Source organism: Erpetoichthys calabaricus, chromosome 13 (assembly GCF_900747795.2).
Source record: "Erpetoichthys calabaricus chromosome 13, fErpCal1.3, whole genome shotgun sequence".
NCBI lineage: Eukaryota > Metazoa > Chordata > Cladistia > Polypteriformes > Polypteridae > Erpetoichthys > Erpetoichthys calabaricus.
In genome coordinates, this window is record NC_041406.2 from 62,918,751 (window position 1) to 62,934,589 (window position 15,839).

The 15,839-nt window shown below is 37.2% G+C and overlaps 1 protein-coding gene across 1 annotated transcript in view; it reads left to right on the forward strand.

The window, feature by feature from the left end:
- The window catches only part of LOC114663375 (serum paraoxonase/arylesterase 2-like), a 50,615-nt gene that overhangs the window by 21,814 nt on the left and 12,962 nt on the right, over positions 1-15,839 (forward strand). Inside the window, exons 4-6 of the mRNA XM_028817066.2 lie at positions 515-683; positions 1,342-1,474; positions 5,751-5,951. Coding sequence (XP_028672899.2) covers positions 515-683; positions 1,342-1,474; positions 5,751-5,951 — 503 coding nt within the window. The remainder of the gene's footprint in view (positions 1-514; positions 684-1,341; positions 1,475-5,750; positions 5,952-15,839) is intronic.

Here is a 15,839-nt window from a genome sequence, read left to right on the forward strand (position 1 = left end):
AGATTTATAATATTGTTTCAATGTACACACGTGCATTTAAAGAATTAGAAAATGTATTTGCAAATGTACATTGCCATGAGGTACATATAGACTATTAATCTATCCTGTAAACCTAAAAAGAGAGCTGTGACTAAGTTCATTGTCAAAGGGTCAATCAAGTTTTTACAGAAATGAAAACTCCATTGCTAAGATAATAATTGCATTCACTTTCTTTAAAAATACAAATACGGTATTTGGGTGATTGTCAGATTGTCACCTTTTACTAAAAAAATCATGTTGCCTATACAAGAAAGTTCATTAATGATGATGCTTATACTGTAATTTTCTTTGTAGTTTGAATAGTAAAATTACCTTGCAGTAACAGTATTTTTAATTTTACCAGAAATGGTAATTCATTGGCATGTATATGCACAAGTTAAAGAAAAAGGTTATGGTTTTTTATATTATATTGTGTCTTTAAATAGAATGTTGCACTTTGATTTAAGATTTTTCTTGTTTCTTTGCAATGTGTTAGGGATTAAAATATCCAATGATGCCAAACTATGGTTCTGATGCCCCAGGAAACTTATATGTAATGAATTTAGAAGAAGACACACCAACGTTAAGTGAGCTGAAAATAAGCCAAGGGTTCGATTTGATCTCATTCAATCCCCATGGAATCAGCACTTACATTGACAAAGAAGGTATGGGGGTAATAATTTAACCAATTTTCATGGTTAGATCTCAATAATAAAAGCATGATTCAAGCACATCATGTTATACTTGTATAACTGTGTATGTAACAAAGAAAGTTAGTTTGTTTGTGTGACTGTGAACCCCATATTTGTTTGGTTCCTGCCTTATGCTAAACAGAAATTTGGATGATTGAATGAAATTGCTTTGAGTGATTTTAAATTTTACAGAAATATCATTGTTCACATTATTTATAAAAAAAAAAAAAAAAAAAAGAAAAATATTTGAAGGCTGTTACAATGATATGGAATGGATTCTGCACATACACCATTTTGTTTGGCTTTGCTTTGAATTTAATTAAACATCTTAAGCAAGCAAAAAAGACACACTGTGGCTGTAAAATCCACAAAAAACCTGTCAATGCCATTTTTAGAAACAATTAATATTATTTTCCTCTTGATTCATCCCCTGGTATGACGTTAACCTGTCTCCAGCCCTGCAAGCAGATCCTCCAACTTGCAGGGAAAACTCGGGGGTTGGTGGCAGGATTGGTTTGTCGTGTGATGGGTGCAGCAAAGTGCTGCAATCAGCGCATGCTCCTAACCTCCTTCTTCTCCTCTTTAATGAATAACATGAATTTAATAAGTAACATGTTTCTTTTTTAAACAGATAACATGGTGTATGTATTTGTCGTCAATCATCTTCATCCACATTTCACAAGTCATGTAGAGATCTTTAAATTTGTGGAGGAGGACAAGTCTTTAACTCACCTGAAAACGATCACTCATGAGTTGCTGACTAAGTATGTTGTTCATTATTAATAATAATAATAATAAAAAGTGGATATACTTTGTTTTGTGTCTCCCACTACATGAAGTGGCTTACTAAATGCAGAATATTGTTATATTTAATCTCTTATGTTGAGATGCATTTCTAAATGAACTACTCACCTCTTGTTTTCATATATTGCAATGTAGTTATTATGCATTCGATATGGGAAAAAAGGCAGCAAATGTATGCTCACTGTTATATTTTTTGATTTTAAAAAATTAGAAAATTCTCATTTTTAAATAATATTTTGTTCCGTTGTGAAAAAGGATGTGCAAAAATGTTTTTTTTCCAGATCTTGCTATATTGCTTACACCTTGTCATCAAAAGAAACAACCTGCTGATCTTTCAACTGCTTATAAAATTTTGTTGATATTTTTTTGAAAAGTTCAGAAGTTTATCATTCATTCTCTTGTAATCCAGTACTGAAACCTCATCCTAGTGTGCTGCTGTGCATATAACGCTTAGGAGGCCATCAGTATGAATGCCACCATAGTCAGAAAACCTGAATAGCTGTAGATCCTTTTATAGAGCAAGTGCAGGCATATTTACAATATATTAAACTAGCCAACCCGCGGCGTAGCATACGCCGCATAATTATGTATTGATGGGTGAACACTTCCTGAAAGACAGTTGTCCAAATGGGGTGGGTTTGAGGATATGACTGTGAGTGAATGAAAAGATGGAACTCTGGAGAAAGCAACATACAATTGTCCGTGACTGAGAACTGGTTTTGGCAGATACAGGCATATCTTTTTGAAAGTTTGACCCTGCGCCTTATTAATTGTCATTGCAAAGGTCAATTTAACAGGAAATTGCGTGTAAAAGTAAAAGGCAAATTTGAATCTGATGGGGTCAGGGAAATCTGGGGAATAAGGACAGTTTGTGAGGTAGCAGCTGCGATTGTTTTACACTCCAGTACATTGCGGTGAATGCTGAGAACAGTCAAGTCTAGTGCCTTTACAGAGACTTCTTGCTGGCATGAGGTTTCTGAGAAGCATGACGACTGAACCAATTTTAAGTTTGACTTTATGTGGAGGCATGCCAGTGGGAGTAATGGCTGCCCGGCGGGTCATGGGAATAACGCCGCCGGATCGCCAGTCGGCATCGTTTATGGTCGGAACTACAATGGTATGTGATCTTCTTCGAACCTCCGACTTTCGTTCTTGATTAATGAAAACATTCTTGGCAAATGCTTTCGCTCTCGCGCGAATTGTTGGCTGTGTAGTGCGTGTGCCATGGTCGGCTGCTTAGTGAATTGTTGGTGGGCGGGGCTTGGTCTTGCGTGTGTCTTGCTTGCCATGGACTTAGTGAATTTATATATAGATTCAATTAAATTATTAAAGTCACTAAAAAATTGCATTTTAATTTCTGTTTACTGTGAAGCATCAGTGTACAGTACATGCTCATCACTGATCAGAATCTCATAAATGCAGCCTTCAGCTGAATATACAGTAATGTCCTGTCTGGTTTGATAGGTCATTTGATTATTTTTTTATGACACTTAATGAACTGTCTATTCCAATGAGATAATTAGAAATAACACATGAAACATCCCACAACATCTAGAATGCAAGCCATGTGGAAACAGAGACATAATTAGCACAAAATTAGAAACAAATATGTTTGTTACCATTGTCTGCGGTATTTTTTAATTTATGGTACAGTTATAATAGGGATGACAAAATGAATGGTTAATATTTTAATCTTTCCATAGTTCTTCTATTTTAATTGGTTTTAAAACACAAAGTACCCAGTTTAATTAAATAGCCTGTACTGCATAATTGGATAAACGTTTTTGTTTTGTGTCACTTGCGACATGAAGTACCTTTTTGAATGCAGGGTCTTGTTATATTTAATTACTTATAATGAGACACATTTCTAATGGTAACTGAACACTCACCTAAGCTAACTTCTCGTTTTCACAATTTGCACTGAGCCTATAAATTCAGAACTAACTAGATATATGCTGGTTTGCATATGAGTGTATAAATGTGCACTGATTTGTAAACTGCTTTTGTTTCTAAAATGTTTTCAATTTGCATTGAACATTCTCTGTTTCAAGTAAACACGAATGAGCATCTAAATCTAAAAACATTTTACACAGAAAACATATACTATGCACATCATAGAAATGGAGTACAGTTTGGTAAACTAGTTTTTTAGAAGAGCTCTAGCAAATAACATACACAATCAGCAAGAGTCATTAGTTAGCTTTTGATTAAAATATTACACTGTTAGGCCACCAATATGTATTGCTACATTAATTTTCACATATAAAAACATTTCATTATGCCCCTTTGACATGTAAAGTTTCCTTTCAGGCCAACTGTTTTCATTCCTATTGGAGGCTGGTAATATACTGTATCTACGAGTTAAACTCACTAGCCAGGTTTCCATCCAAGGAGTTTTTGCGAAAAAATATTTAGCGCTTCAAATTTTTTTACCGATATAGCTGATGGAAATGCTAATTATCGATAAAATGTTGTACATGTCGACATAATATTTTTCCGTTTAACTTTAGCGCATAAATTCAATATCGATACTTCAGATGTCGCAAAAACTACATTGGAAACAGTTTTTGTCGGAAAAAAGGGCTTTAACGCAAATAAATGTGTCACATTTTCATCACGTGCAATCAAAACGAGAATGGCGGAGCGGTTCGCATGGTCTGATGAAGAGAGGTTTTTTTTTGATTAAACGTCGTTATTTTGTATTAATTCAAATTTCAGTTTTAATTAAAAACCTTAAGGGAAGCAGGTTAATTCAGTTGTTATCGCACTGTGAAGGGATGTTGAAAGGTAGGCTCACCTGTACAGATCCAATGCTGCAAACACAGCTGCATCATGGGCACTTCCAGGAGTGCCAACGCAAATGTCTCGTATCATGCACCTGTCATCAACAAGGGCCTGGAGAACAATAGATGGCCACCCTTTGCGATTAATGTAATCGCGGTAGCCTTCCGTCGGGGGAAGAATAGGCACATGCGTGCCATCCAGCGCACCGTAAATCTGTGGCACAAGATGCACCAAGGAATTGCGGTATGCAATTTCATTGGCCTCCGCTACAGTCGGAAGTCTGATATAACGCCGCATTAAATTTTCTTTAATAGCGGTGCACACAGCATATACACATCGATGGACGGTAGTTTTACTAACCCCGAAAGATTCTCCAACTACTCTATACTCGGCACAGGTTGCCAGCTTGTAAAGGGCGATGGCAATCCGCTTTTGGGTTGGAACCGGTGGTCGATGGCAACCTGTGATGGGCGCAACATCAGGACTGATGAATCCACACAACATCTCAAACGTCGGCCGTGTCATTATAAAATGTTGCAGCCAGAGATTTTCTGTTAAGTGTCTCTCCACCACCTCCTCCCAGAAGGTCTTATTCCGTCGTCTCTCCCATACCCGTGGGTTTCGTCACACTGGGGTACTTTCTTCGAGCTCTAGGGCTATCAGACAAGCAACTGCTTCATTCTGCTGTCGTCTTTGGATATTATGTACAATTCTAATTATTTGTGAAACTGAAATAACAGTAAGCTGGCACATTTCAAAAAACTGTCTGAATAATCTCTCCATTTCTTTGTTTCTTTGTTTAGTGGAGGGGGTGTAACGTGGAAAACAAAAGGTAGATAATTTGCGACATACACAAAATTATGTATGGAAACGGCTCAAGGGCAGATTTTTTTCGCGATACAACAATACTTATGCGACAGTTCGTTTTGGGGGGTGATGACGTCATCACGCACACCATTTTATCGATAAAAAGCCAGTTGGATGGAAACAGGCTGGAGACAGCAAATTTCACACATTTTTTTTACGTATATTCAGTTTGTCGATAACAAAACGTCGCAAAAAACTGGATGGAAACTTAGCTAATGACAACACCTCCTATTGCTTCTGCAACACTGGAGGTGCTTGGATGGGATTTAATCTCAATAACTTTAAATATTTGGATTAAAAGATTGCTTTCACTAGTTGGTGCTTGAAGATTCTTATTTATATACCCTATCTTTAGAAATATGACAAGCACCCTATAGACAGAATGTCATGTTCACTTTAATCATCCAGAATTATTACCATCAAAATAGAATTACATTGGAATTTGACAGCCATCTCTAGTACAAAATAATATTTTACATCTTCCAAGGCACAGAGATGACCATTGTAAAACTCACTTTTCTTTTTTAATAGTTCTATTTCTGGACAGTTAAATTATCTATAAATTGTGTTGTTTCTTGTCTGCAGTGTAAATGATATTGTAGCAGTCGGACCAGAAAGTTTCTATGCAACAAATGATCATTACTTCAAGGATCAATCTTTGCGTTTTCTTGAGAAAGTCCTAGGACTGGCATGGTGCAATGTGGTCTACTACAGTCCTGAAGAAGTGAAAGTGGTGGGAAATGGATTACATTTTGCTAATGGCATAAACCTTTCACCTGATTCAAAGTAAGTGAATGACGTATGTCCTTAAAGGTTTTAGTTGGAATTGTAAACAGTGGAATAACTCCTCTCTCCCACACTTACATTTGAACAACACAGACACAGTCAGTTTATGTTAGTTTTTTTAGTCAGCAGTTAGTTGCTTAATTCTGTTTTCCTATCTGTATAAAAATGAATGAACTTACAATTAACCACAGGCATAAAACTTACCAAAATTTGTTTTAATGTAAGAAGTTGGCTCACATGGGTGTACTCTTGAAGGCTCATTCATATTTTCATAGTATTCTTTTTCTGTGTTGTCTTCCACAGAACAGACAAACAGCCGATCATATTAAGAGTTCATTACATTGCACAAATTAGCTTTTGATTAAGATATTTGTATCAATGAAAACTCACAACCACCTACTGTAGGCCTGTAAGATTAGATATAGAGTGGTCAGCATATGAGAACACAAATCAGTATGCTTTATCAACTGAAAGGTTAAGAGTGAAGTGATGAAAGTCAAACATCACTCCATATATGAAGAGTTTATAACAATATATGAAATATTGTGTATTTTGAAAACACAAATGAACCTTTAGATTGGGAAGAAAAAGTAGCAAAGTCCCTTAATTAATTTGGGAAACATAAGCTTACTAACTATTAAAAAGGCTATCTAATACTTTTGGGGGAAAAGTATGATCATCTTGACATTTCATTGAAGGAGCTTGTTTCAAATGAAAAAATATGTAGGACAGAAAGAAAAGGCATTGGCACTTTCATTTGAATAGTTGTCTGCCTTGCAGTAGATTTCATAATCAGAATTTTTTCTTCCTGAAAACTCAATTCAGTGCCAGTGTATTTATTTACTATATGAATGGCTGAAGAATAACATTTACATTTTACAAGCCTTGGGATTGATTATTCCAGTTGTTTATTTTCATTTGTATCTCAAAGACATTTTGATGTATGTCTTGGCCTGGCTGCTGCTGCCTATGGTCTCTATACGGAACTGGTGGCTGGTCGCATGGCATTGGATTATCATTCCCACCTATAAAAGTTGTTGGCATGCCAGTTTCACCATCCTAGCTCTGAGAAAATTCCAGGAAAAAATTGTCTCTCTCTTTTTAGGGTATTGTCAATATCAGACTTGAAGATAATTTTGCTGTGATCATTTTGACTTCCACTATTTTGGGGTTTCCTTTATTGTTTGGCCATTCATATTTACATTTCTTCAGACTGGTTGCCCAAACTAAATCTTAAGGCATGCATTTACATTTCTTCGAATGGACACTTGTAAATACAAATTTTTAGTATAAAATCAAAATTATTTAAGTCTTGATTATAGTAAATATTTTAATAAAGCATTGATTAAAAAAATGAAATTACACAAATGTCAGCAATGTAATCACTGCAGCAATACGCTGAAGAGATGGTTTGTAACAGGAAGCCAATGCCACTATGAGCCAACGTGCTCTGCTCCAGCAAAAGAACTAACATCAGCAGAACAGACATTCTACAGAAGCCATACCAAAAATGCACAAAAATGCAACCACACAAACACATTTGAACACTACTGCAGATGTTATAGGCATAATATAAAAATATATGAATAAAATGCAATACTGTGTAACACTGCAACTGAGCAGAATATGTGTTGTCTATAACATGTTTATGATTGTCTTTGCACATGTCATTCATAGTGGACAAATGTGGCACTTGTGTTTTAGTGCATCTCTGTGTGACGGTGTTTGTCAGCTTCATGCTCCCACTCTTGTCTTGGAGCATCTTGAATCCAACACCTTCGATAACGTAACCGGAAGAGCTTGGCAGATGAGGACAAAACACACACAAGGCAAGGGGATGGTGAAAAAGTGAACAGTGCTTTTATTTAAAGGCAATTCAAAAAAGTGTTGAAAGAAATAGTGCAGTGCTTCAAAAATGTTCAATAAATAAATAATCCATACAAATGAAAAGATGCTGGTGGAGGTTAAAAACAGCTCAATAAATAATCCATTAAAATGATGAAGTTAAAAATTAGAGACAACCCATAAAAACAGTGAGCCCCAATAATTCCCTTTAAATCTCGCGTGTCCTCTCCTTATGCCGTCCGGACCTTGCAGAAAGAAGAGATGCCCACCGCCAGGTGCAGTCAACCTTCATATTGGGCTCCGTTCCCTACCGCCCTTCCTTTAGAATATGCAGGGCATCCTGCCGAGCCTCTCACGCCTCTCCCACCACTCACCTTCGGCCCTTGCAGGGAGACGCACTCAGTAGGTGTGCCCCTTTCACAGTCTCTGGCTTCCAAGGCCCTGAGGCTCACTCCTGACCACCTGCCTCACTCCATTAAGCTTGAACATTCTTGCGCTACGTTTCTGTCTTCCATTTCCTTTTAACCTTTCTTTCTCGGTCACTGAGCAGTCGGTTTTCCTTTTGACCTCCAATTTGCTACTTATTTAAAAGAGGATGCTCTCTGCTCTGCAATTATTAATGATTTTACACCAACACACAATGTAATGCATAATCAGGGTTCCCACGCGTCCTGGAAAACCTGAAAATTTTGAGGGTTATTTTCCAGTCATTGAAATGACCTGGAAACTGATCGAAATGGCCAAATGTCCTGGAAATAATCTTTCTTGTCCTGGAATTTTATTTCTGTTTTCGCTTTTTAATTTTTCTGTTTGAAACAGCTTGCTGTTCGTAAGTCTAGATATGATGACAGCTGAGCTAGGTCGTGGCCTCTGCTGCGCAATGTCTCCACCTACTGAGACATGTATAGGCAATTATATTTATAAATGATTCTTTGACTGGTGGCTCATTTGATGGAGTATTGCCAAAGCCCCTCTTGCAGCATTGCAGAAATGCCAGGATGCAATATGTCCAATACCTTGATGATGAAAAAAACAAGAAAAAGGAAACTGAAAATGACAAGCAAAGAGAAGAGCTCTGAAATCACAAAAGTGGCAGCAAAGAGACGGAAAATAATCACTAGCATTGAGGCAATGCAAGAAGAAGCAGATGCAATGGCAGAGAAGGCAGAGAGAAAACGGGACTTTACACTGCTCACAAAATCTAATGCCTATCGTAAAAGTGTTGCTGAAAAAAAAGAAAAAAGAAAGAGGTCATCGGTCTGGATGCAGTTTTATCAGACCTCAAGGAGCAACACCAGCATTGTTTCTAAACCTAGGCCTACACCAGATGCCTTTTTCATAGGTTACACTACAGTGACTTATAGATTGTTTTTTTTTTTTTCCAATATACTGGAGTTCAGGCTCTTATCCTTTGTTCCTAGTATTCTTTCTAGTTTAACCAAGTTTTCAACTCAGGAATTGATGGCAAGGCTGTCATGATTTAAAATGGATGTATTTTGCTGCTTTTCCCACAAAGATAAGTTTTTTATTATAATCTTTGTCGTTGACTTATGCAAATTCTACAGCTGCTGTATTCCCAGTAAAGCTACCAGTTGAAAGTTAACTCTGATTTTGTTTTGTCGCGTGCCAATTGTTGCGTATATTAGTGTTATAGGCATCATGCACATGATATAGGCAATAAATTGGCTTTATGCAGTTTTGTTTAATATAAACATTGTACATAAATTAATTTGATACAAACAATGACATAATATGTAATATGCAAGTAACTGTTACTGAAATTAGGTCACTATGGTAGCCTATTTCATGGTGTCATCAACAGCTCTATACTGAACATTATGGAATTGCTCAGTATATGTCAGTGTTTGGATAGTTTTCCACAATCCAAGAGGCATTTATTTCTTTAAAAGAGTTTTGCAGTTTAAAACAGTGTGTAACAAAAAGAGGTCAAACAACTCCATTATACTTCAGTGCATTAATTGGTGTTGCCTTTATGTAATTTAGCATATCGGTGACACTAAGTCCCTGCATAATCAAAGAGAAATTAAAATGGCGTTAAGCCTGCGACTAAAGTGTATGACCAGATCCTGTCATGAATTTCCGGAAAAAGCTCCTGGAAATGTCCTGGAAAATGATTCGTTAAAAAGAGTGGGAACCCTGATAATGTAATGCTGATTTACCACCAGAAGTGAATAACCAATCTTGGCAAGAATAAACATGATTGCTAAATGGGCATCTTTCAATCAAAAAAAAAAAGTATGTGAATATTTGTAATATAAACAAGAGTCTTTTTCTCATAAAAAATCAATACAAGTGGGCCTAGCAGTCTAAAGTAGGAGATGGATATCAAAAAAGAGCAGGCTGTTTATTTCAGTTAAAATCTCTTCCTTATTAGTACCATGCATTTTAAGGTGTTCCGAGTCGCATGTGCTGTAAAGCAGTGATTCCCAATCTTTTTGAAGTCGCGGACCACCAGACACTGACATTTATTTAGTGGAACACTAACATCAAAGAAGAAGAAAAAAATAATTTTTAATATATTTAAAAATTACATATAATTGTAGTATAAGGTATAATAGTAATATAAAAATAAAATAGCAAAATTGATTTAATATGAAATATGTCCTTGATGTTCTTTGCAAATTTCTGGAATATTTGGACAAATAAAGAATAAAGCCACTCGCATCTCTTCCAAATTTCCAAGCCTCTCATGTTTTTTCGTCTTAATATTGATCATTATTGTTAAATCCTACCTCACAAGATATGATGTGGAAAATAGTAATAATGTCTTTAGGGCTTTTTTCACTATGACAGGGTATTCATTTTCAACAGAGATCTAAAATTCTTCAGGAGTATTTTCTGAATATTTTAGTTTCAATGTGCGATATTAATATATATTATTTCTTCTTCCTTAATTGTAAAACCAGAGATGCCGGAAGGAATAAACGGATATCCTATCCAGTCATACTGTTCAGTATTTAATAACGGAAAATACTTTTCAAAATTTTCTTCTAGTTGTGTTAAATGTTCAGTTATTAAGGAAACAATTTCGTCATTTTTATCTTGCATTGAAGGGAACATTTCAGTGTTCCTTTCTACAGTGTGTCTCTTCCATGGTGAAATCTTTTTTTTTTTTTTTTTTTTTTTTTTTTTTTTTTTCATTGCACACAATTTATTGGTAGATGTAAGAATGTTTTCATGTTTCCCTGTATTAAGGTAAGCAAAAAGATCAGCTAAATATGCCAAATTATTGCACCAAATATCATTCTTCAGGTATTTACAAAATGTTTTGTGTTTTCCATTTCGAAAAAAAAAACAATAATTCATTTTTTTTCCCCACATGAAATAAACATTCATTGTCCGCCTCCATTGCTGAACAAAGTTGTTTGAAAATTTGTATTTTTAGTTTTCTCATCTTAATAAAGTTTACCATGGCAACTACTTGATTCAATACTTGGTTTAGTTTCTGAGGCATTGTTTTCATGACAAGTGCTTCTTGATGCAAAAAACAGTGAGTAAATATTATATTCAAATTGGTTATTTTTGCCAAAGTCACAAATCCTTTGATTGGCCCAATCATCGATGCAGTACCATTGGTACAATTACCAACACATTGATTCCATGATAATTTTAAAGTATTTAAATAAGATGTTATTGAATCATATGTCTCCTGACCAGTTATACACCCTGAAAGTTCTTTGCAGCATAAAAACTGAATTATTATTTTTCTTTCATAAATAAAGCGTACAAAGCCCAGTAAATAAGCCTTGCCACTTATATCTGTTGATTTGTCCAATGGTAATGTAAAAGGCTTATTCACAAGTTCACTGTTGACTTTCCCTTCAATGTTACAGGACATATCATTTATTCTTCTTTGAATTGTGTCATCAGATACTGGAATCTTTAAAATTTCACTCTTTGCTTGTTCTCTAAACATAGTTGTTACTATCTCACAGCAGGCAGGTAAAATAAGAGATTCTACTATTGTGTGTGGTTTTAATTTCAATGCTATTAACTCCTTAATAGCTTTATCACTTATTTTCACAATTTTTTCAAATTGTTTCTTTTGTTTACCCTGAGTTTACAAAAGCCACTTGAAGTAATCTTTATTTTTTGAGGAGAGATGTTGATGCTTTGTAGAAAAATGTTGTTTTAATATAGCGGGCACCATTGCACTATTTGAGAGTTTCTCTCCACATACAATGCAAAGCAGAATTGGACAATCTTTACTTCCGGTCCTGTTAAATCCGAAAATTAAATATTCTTCATAGTATAAGCGATTAACATTTGTGATGTGATTTACTCTTTCATTTTTTAAGTAAAATCCTCTTCAACTTTGACAGTGCTATTGCTAGTACTAGTAATGTCTGTGAGTTTTTGTTGAGACGAGACTTTTTTGTGATGAATTTGTCTTATCTTTAATGAATTTATTTAACAATTCTATATTCAAGTAATCAATTATCTGATGAAAGACTTGCATATAATTGTCATAAATTGATTGATTGAAAGTTGAATGAATTATCACTGTAAACAGTCGGTGAAACAAACAGTACTGAATTCAGATGCGAAATGCACAGTCCATCATTTACCGACAAGCAAGTGAACTCCGAATCGCGGAACACATGAGGTGGGTTTGCGGAACATGGATTGAGAACCACTGCTGTAAAGTACAGTGGAACCTTTGTTCACGAACGTCTCGGTACACGTACAAATCGGTTTACGAACAAAAATTTCGCCAAACTTTTGCCTCGGTTTACGACCACACACTTGGTATACGAACAAGCCAGTTTCCCTTTCGGTTTGTACGCGCCGATGATTTCCGCACGTGTTGCATTGTTCTCGGTCAGACGTGCATGCTTTCGCTGTGAACTCTTTGTGCTCTATTTCATTTCCCTTCCGGTTCATACGCGCCGATTACTGTATTTAAGCACATGTTCAGCCTCTCCCTGTTCATTCTTCTCAGTCAGATGTGCGGGCTTTACCTGTGAACTCTTTGTGCTCTACAGTATTTCGTGTGCTTTTGCAATTAAACATGGCTTCTAAGCAAGTGAAGAGTGGTGAGAAGAAAGTCTGCAGAAAATTGAAATCGAAGTAAAGAAAGAAATTATTGAAAAGTATGAGCGTGGTGCTCGTGTTAATGATCTTGCTGCCGAGTACAAAAAGTCAAAATCTATGATTTCGACTATTCTAAAGCAGAAAGAATCTATTAAAGCAGCTGATGTTGCAATAGGAGTTACAGCGTTAACCAGGCAGAGGCCTCAAGTGCTGGAAGAGGTGGAAAAACTGTTGCTAGTGTGGCTGAACAAGAAGCAACTTGCAGGGGTAGTGTAAGCAAGGCGATGGTATGCGAGAAAGCCTGGAAGATTCATGGCGATTTTGCTGAGGATGGTTTGAAAAGTTTCGCAAGAGAAGTGGCATTCATAGTGTGGTAAGGCATGGAGAGTCTGCTAGTTCCAACCCTGAAGCTGCGAAAGAATTTGTGAAAAATTTCACAAAATTAGTGGAGGACGAAGGCTGCATCCCACAACAAGTCTTCCAACTGTGACGAGACCGGATTGTTCTGAAAGAGGATGCCGAAGAGGACCTACATTACCCAGGAAGAGAAGGCTATGCCCGGCCATAAATCAATGGACAGGTTAACCGTTTTGCTGTGTGCCAACGCTAGTGGCGACATAAAAATCAAGCCACTACTTGTTTACCAATTTGAGAACCCTCGCGCTTTCAAGCAGCACAATGTAAACAAAGCCAGACTGCCTGTGATGTGGAGGGCAAACACGAAGGGGTGGGTCACAAGGACCTTGTCTTTGGAATGGCTACACAAGGCTTTTGCTCCCGCCGTGAAGCGATATCTCGAAGAGCATAACCTGCCTAAAAAATGCCGCCTTCTGATGGACAATGCACCGGCACACCCTCCAAATTTGGTTGACGATATGGTCGAGGAGTATGACTTTATTAAGGTTGTGTTCCTGCTCCCCAACACAACCTGCTGGTCCATGGGCTGCAGAAGAGGAGTCAAGAAGCTGTACACCAAAGGACTATTCGCCAGGTGTTTCAGTGTGACAGAGGAGACGTCTTTGACCCTGAAAGAGTTCTGGAAGAACCATTTTAATATTGTTCATTGCATCAGCCTCACTGATAAAGCCTGGGAAGGCGTCACACACCGGACCTTGATCTCGGCCTGGAAGAAACTTTGGCCTAAATGCGTTCCTGAACAAGTTTTAGAAAGCTTTGAGCCTCCTGTTGTGGATGAGATTGTGTCCATGGGCAAGAGCATGGGTCTTGAAGTGTACAATGAGGACATCGAGGAGCTGGTCCTGGATCACAAGGAGGAGCTGACGATGGAGGAACTCGCTGAACTCCAGCAGGAGCAGCTTAGGTTGCTCACTGAGGCGCAGTCCTCCGGGGAAGAGGAGGAAAGTGCTGTTATAAAAAGTGATGCGATAAAAGCCATCATGGAAAAATGGAACGAGTCCCAGGATTTTTTCGAAAAGAACCATCCTGATAAAGCGGTTATGAACTGCGTGATAAACATGATGAACGACAATGTCGTCTCGCATTTCCAGAAACTTTTAATGCATAGGAAAAGGCTAGTCACATTAGACCGGTATTTCGTGAAGTCTGATCCACCAGCTAAACAGCTAAAAACACCAGAAACCCAAGAAATCACAGAGAAAACACCTGAAGGAGAACATCTCTCCATTGCGGAGCCGTACTCTCCCTCAAAACTGTACCCTCCTCTCCACTCAGTTCCTCCTCACTTCCTTCAAGTCAGAACTCGACTCATGCAAGGTGAGTTTTCTTGGTGATTTATGGTTAGTTTTTGTATTACGGATTTTTCAAATGTTCATTTTTCAGTTTGTAGCGTGAATTGATGCAATGTTACTTTTCTTGGTTGTTTATTAAATTTCTGATTTTTCAAATGTTCATTTTTTTTTTCCTTGTGCTTAAAACTCATTAAAAAAAAGTTTACACAGCAATCGGGTTGTAAGGCTATTAGCGTGAACTCCTGCAATGTTACTTTCTTGGTTGCTTATGGTTGGCTTTTAAATAAAGTTCGGATTTGTTCAAATGTTCCTTTTTTTCCCCTGTGCTTAAAACTCATTTTTTTAAAAAAAAAAAAAAAATGTGTTTACAGCAATCGGGTCGTAAGGCTACAGTATAGCGCGAACTCTTGCAATGTTAGTTTTCTCGGTGTTATTCGATGTTTTTACATTTAGTTTACTATTACGCTGTGCATTCAATGGTTTAATTAACTCCATTTGTGCTTAAAAACTTAAAAAAAAAAAAAAAAAAAATATATATAAATACAGTAATCCCTCCTCCATCGCGGGGGTTGCGTTTCAGAGCCACCCGCGAAATAAGAAAATCCGCGAAGTAGAAACCATATGTTTATATGGTTATTTTTGCAAACAAACTGCAAACAAACATTTGTCTCTTTTTCAAAAGTTTAAACTGTGCTCCATGACAAGACAGAGATGACAGTTCTGTCTCACAATTAAAAGAATGCAAACATATCTTCCTCTTCAAAGGAGTGCGCGTCAGAGAGAGAAAAGCAAACAAATCAATAGGGCTGTTTGGCTTTTAAGTATGCGAAGCACCGCCGGTACAAAGCTGTTGAAGGCGGCAGCTCACACCCCCTCCGTCAGGAGCAGGGAGAGAGAGAGAGACAGAGAAAAAACAAAGTCAAAAATCAATACGTGCCCTTTGAGCTTTTAAGTATGCGAAGCACCGTGCAGCATGTCGCTTCAGAAGCAGCTGCACACAGAAGGTAGCAACGTGAAGATAATCTTTCAGCATTTTTAGACGAGCGTCCGTATCATCTAGGTGTGCGAACAGCCCCCCTGCTCACACCCCCTACGTCAGGATCAGAGAGTCGGCGCAAGAGAGAGAGAAAGTAAGTTGGGTAGCTTCTCAGCCATCTGCCAATAGCGTCCCTTGTATGAAATCAACTGGGCAAACCAACTGAGGAAGCATGTACCAGAAATTAAAAGACCCATTGTCCTCAGAAATCCGCGAACCAGCAAAAAATCCGCGATATATATT